At 51.2% G+C, this 5,410-nt stretch overlaps 1 protein-coding gene across 1 annotated transcript in view; it reads right to left on the bottom strand.

Annotated features, from left to right (window-relative positions):
* Nucleotides 1–31: 31 nt before the first annotated feature.
* Nucleotides 32–5,410, bottom strand: part of c1r (complement component 1, r subcomponent) — a gene marked incomplete at its 3' end in the record, with an annotated part of 13,332 nt that continues 7,953 nt past the window's right edge. The window contains exons 3-4 of the mRNA XM_067978546.1: nucleotides 2,236–2,413; nucleotides 32–117 (exon numbers count right to left, since the gene is read on the bottom strand). Coding sequence (XP_067834647.1) covers nucleotides 32–117; nucleotides 2,236–2,413 — 264 coding nt within the window. The remainder of the gene's footprint in view (nucleotides 118–2,235; nucleotides 2,414–5,410) is intronic.

The raw sequence follows: 5,410 nt of genomic DNA, 5'->3' as shown, positions 1-5,410 counted from the left end.
TCGCAGAGTGAGGTCTCCTCATCCTGCTACAGGAGCAAAAATAACTTCCGAGTGAGTTGTGACAGAGCTGATCGCAGAGTGAGGTCTCCTCATCCTGCTCCGAACATTCATCCACATCTGGAACACAAAACATCGAGTGTTCACTGCGGTCAAACACTCCCAGGGCAGGTACAGGGTGAGATACAGAGTAAAGCTCCCTCTACACTGTCCCGTCAAACACTCCCAGGGGCAGGTACAGGGTGAGATACAGAGTAAAGCTCCCTCTACACTGTCCCGTCAAACACTCCCAGGGCAGGTACAGGGTTAGATACAGATTAAAGCTCCCTCTACACTGTCCCATCAAACACTCCCAGGGCACGTACAGGGTTAGATACAGAGTAAAGCTCCCTCTACACTGTCCCATCAAACACTCCCAGGGCAGGTACAGGGTTAGATACAGAGTAAAGCTCCCTCTACACTGTCCCATCAAACACTCCCAGGGCAGGTACAGGGTTAGATACAGAGTAAAGCTCCCTCTACACTGTCCCGTCAAACACTCCCAGCAGGTACAGGGTTAGATACAGAGTAAAGCTCCCTCTACACTGTCCCGTCAAACACTCCCAGGGCAGGTTCAGGGTTAGATACAGAGTAAAGCTCCCTCTACACTGTCCCATCAAACACTCCCAGGACAGGTGCAGGGTTAGATGCAGAGTGAAGCTCCCTCTACACTGTCCCATCAAACACTCCCAGGGCAGGTACAGGGTTAGATACAGAGTAAAGCTCCCTCTACACTGTCCCATCAAACACTCCCAGGGCAGGTACAGGGTTAGATACAGATTAAAGCTCCCTCTACACTGTCCCATCAAACACTCCCAGGGCAGGTACAGGGTTAGATACAGAGTAAAGCTCCCTCTACACTGTCCCGTCAAACACTCCCAGGGTCAGGTACAGGGTTAGATACAGAGTAAAGCTCCCTCTACACTGTCCCATCAAACACTCCCAGGGCAGGTACAGGGTTAGATACAGAGTAAAGCTCCCTCTACACTGTCCCGTCAAACACTCCCAGGGGCAGGTACAGGGTTAGATACAGAGTAAAGCTCCCTCTACACTGTCCCATCAAACACTCCCAGGGCAGGTACAGGGTTAGATACAGAGTAAAGCTCCCTCTACACTGTCCCATCAAACACTCCCAGGGTCAGGTACAGGGTTAGATACAGAGTAAAGCTCCCTCTACACTGTCCCGTCAAACACTCCCAGGGGCAGGTACAGGGTTAGATACAGAGTAAAGCTCCCTCTGCACTGTCCCATCAAACACTCCCAGGGGCAGGTACAGGGTTAGATACAGAGTAAAGCTCCACTCTACACTGTCCCATCAAACACTCCCAGGGCAGGTACAGGGTTAGATACAGAGTAAAGCTCCCTCTACACTGTCCCATCAAACACTCCCAGGGCAGGTACAGGGTTCGATACAGAGTAAAGCTCCCTCTACACTGTTCCATCAAACACTCCCAGGGCAGGTACAGGGTTAGATACAGAGTAAAGCTCCCTCTACACTGTCCCATCAAACACTCCCAGGGCAGGTACAGGGTTAGATACAGAGTAAAGCTCCCTCCACACTGTCCCGTCAAACACTCCCCAGGGCAGGTACAGGGTTAGATACAGAGTAAAGCTCCCTCTACACTGTCCCATCAAACACTCCCAGGGGCAGGTACAGGGTTAGATACAGAGTAAAGCTCCCTCTACACTGTCCCATCAAACACTCCCAGGGCAGGTACAGGGTTAGATACAGAGTAAAGCTCCCTCTACACTGTCCCATCAAACACTCCCAGGGCAGGTACAGGGTTAGATACAGAGTAAAGCTCCCTCTACACTGTCCCGTCAAACACTCCCACGGCAGGTATATCACGGGTTAGATAGTATGTGGGGTTGAGGGATAAGGGGAGAAGGTGGGAGTGAGGGATACGGGGAGAAGGTGGGAGTGAGGGATACGGGGAGAAGGTGGGAGTGAGGGATACGGGGAGAAGGTGGGGAGGTGGGAGTGAGGGACACGTGGAGAAGGTGGGGAGGTGGGAGTGAGGGATGCGGGGAGAAGGTGGGAGTGAGGGATACGGGGAGAAGGTGGGGAGGTGGGAGTGAGGGATACGGGGAGAAGGCGGGGAGGTGGGAGCGAGGGATCCGGGGAGGAGGTGGGTTGAGATACATGGGAAGGGTCTCCTGTATCCCTATCTCACACACGTTGACCCACTCAACACTCACCAATGGCCTCATAGTGAACGAGGAAGCCGAGGTACTTTCCCTCGTTGGAGAAGTCTGAGTTGAACTCCAGGTCCATGGCGTTTTTTCGAGAAGTCAACACCCTTCTTCCGGGAGAATTCCCAACGATGGTGTTGTCGTTCCCGCAGAACTTTCCCAAAGGTTTCCCTTCGGAAGACACCTGCGGAGAAAACCAACAGAAGGAAAGAAGCATCGGGTCATCGAAAGGGGGTCACGGCACGGAAGAAGGCCGTTCGGCCCCTCGAGTCCGTGCCGGCTCTCTGCAGGAGCAATCCGGCCAGTCCCACTCCCCCGTAGCCCCTGCACGTCTTTTCCCTTCCGAGTGTTTATCCAGTTCCCTTTTGAAGGAATCTGCCTCCACCGTCTCCTCGGGAAGTCCATCCCAGATCCCAAACACTCGCTGGGAAAAAAAAGATTTTCCTCGTGTCGCCTCCGGTCGTTTCGCCAATCTCCTTAAATCCGTGTCCTTGGAACGAAAGAATAGAGAGAAAGAAAGAAGGAAAGAAAGAAGGAAAGAAAGAGAGAAGGAAATAAAGAGAGAGGGAAAGAAAGAGAGAGGGAGAGGAAGAAAGAAGGAGGGAAAGAAAGAGAGAAAGAAAGAAGGAAAGAGAGAAAGAAAGGAAGGAAAGAAGGAGAAAAGGAAAGAAAGAGGGAAAGAAAGAAGGAAAGAAAGAAAGAGAGAAAGAAAGAAGGAAAGAAAAAAGGAAAGAAAGAGGGAAAGAAAGAAGAAAAGAAGGAAAAACGGAAAGAAAGAAGGAAAGAAAGAGAGAAAGAAGGAAAGAAAGAAAGAAGGAAAGAAGGGAAGAAAGAAAGAGAGAAAGAAAGAAGGAAGGAAAGAAAGAGGGAAAGAAAGAAGAAAAGAAGGAAAAAAGGAAAGAAAGAAGGAAAGAAAGAGAGAAAGAAGGAAAGAGAGAAAGAAAGAAGGGAAGAAAGAAAGAGAGAAAGAAGAAAAGAGCGAAAGAAGGAAAGAAGGGAAGAAAGAAAGGGAGAAAGAGAGAAAGAAGGAAAGGGAGAAAGAAGGAAAGAAAGAAAGAAGGAAAGAAGGAAAGAAAGAGAGAAAGAAGGAATGGGAGAAAGAGAGAAAGAAGGAAAGAGAGAAAGAGAAAAAGAAGGAAAGAAGGAAAGAGAGAAAGAAAGAAAGAGAGAGAGAAAGAAAGAAAGAGAGAAAGAAGGAAAGAGAAAGAAAGAGAAAGAAAGAGAGAAAGAAAGAGAGAAAGAAGGAAAGGGAGAAAGAAGGAAAGAAAGAAAGAGAGAAAGAAGGAAAGAACGAGAGAGAGAAAGAAAGAGAGAAGGAAAGAAAGAGAGAAGGAAAGAAAGAGAGAAGGAAAGAGAGAAGCAGCATTTCCCCCACTGAGTCACGGCTGACGATGACGGTGTTGAACCCGGGGGGGGGGAGGGGGGTTGGGATCGGCCGGGGGGACCGGGCGGGGCCGGACCGAGTCCAGTCCCAGGTAGAGGGGCCGAAGGGCTCCTCCCTCTGATGGCCGGGGGGACCGTACATCAAATGGATCGTTAAACTCACTCCTACACTCTCACACTCACACTCACTCTCACACTCTCACACTCTCACACTCACTCTCACACTCTCACACTCCCACTCACTCCCAAACTCCCACACTCACTCACACACTCACACACTCACACTCACTCCCACACTCTCACACTCACACTCACTCCCACACACTCACTCCCACACTCACTCCCACACTCCCGCACTCACACACACACTCACTCCCACACTCACACTCACTCCCTCACTCCCACACACTCACTCCCACACTCACTCCCACACTCCCGCACTCACACACACACTCACTCCCACACTCACACTCACACCCTCACTCCACACACTCCACACTCCCACACAACACCCACCCCCACCACTCACCCACACACTCACACACCACACCACACCCCACTCACCACACACTCCACCCACCCACACACCACACCCACTCCCCCACCACACTCACTCCCCACACACACCCTCACTCCACACTCCACACTCACACTCACACCACTCTCACACTCACACTCACACTCACTCCCACACTCACACTCACTCCCACACACTCACACTCACTCCCACACTCTCACACTCACACTCACTCCCACACACACACTCACACTCACTCCCACACTCACACTCACACACTCACACTCACTCCCACACTCTCACTCACTCCCACACTCTCACACTCACTCCCACACTCTCACACTCACACACTCACTATCACACTCACACACTCACTCACTCTCACACCCACACTCTCACACACTCACACTCACTCTTGCACTCTTACACTCTCACACTCACACACTCATTCCTTCACTCTCACTCTTACACTCTCACACTCACTCCCAAACTCTCACACTCAAACATTCACACTCACTCCCTCACTCTCACATTCACACACTCACACTCACTCCCACACTCATACTCACTCCCACACTCTCACACTCACTCCCACACTCTCACACTCACACTCACTCCCACACTCACTCCCACACTCCCGCACTCACACACACACTCACTCACACACTCACACTCACTCCCTCACTCACACTCACTCCCACACTCACACTCACTCCCTCACTCTCACACTCACACACTCACACTCACACACTCACACACTCACTCTCACACTCACACTCACACTCACTCCCACACTCACACTCACTCCCACACTCTCACACTCACACTCACTCCCACACTCACTCCCACACTCCCGCACTCACACACACACTCACTCCCACACTCACACTCACTCTCACACTCACACACTCACACTCACTCAATCACTCTCACACTCACACACTCACACTCACTCCCACACTCACACTCACTCCCACACTCTCACACTCACACACACTCACTCCCACACTCTCACACTCACACTCACTCCCACACACACACTCACACTCACTCCCACACTCACACTCACACACTCACACTCACTCCCACACTCACACTCACACACTCACACTCACTCCCACACTCTCACTCACTCCCACACTCTCACACTCACTCCCACACTCTCACACTCACTCACACACTCACTATCACACTCACACACTCACTCACTCTCACACCCACACTCTCACACACTCACACTCACTCTTGCACTCTTACACTCTCACACTCACACACTCATTC

The sequence above is a fragment of the Heptranchias perlo genome, unplaced genomic scaffold (assembly GCF_035084215.1).
Source record: "Heptranchias perlo isolate sHepPer1 unplaced genomic scaffold, sHepPer1.hap1 HAP1_SCAFFOLD_313, whole genome shotgun sequence".
Lineage (NCBI taxonomy): Eukaryota > Metazoa > Chordata > Chondrichthyes > Hexanchiformes > Hexanchidae > Heptranchias > Heptranchias perlo.
Note: the sequence above shows the minus strand (reverse complement) of the source record. Positions and strands in the feature narration are given on the sequence as shown.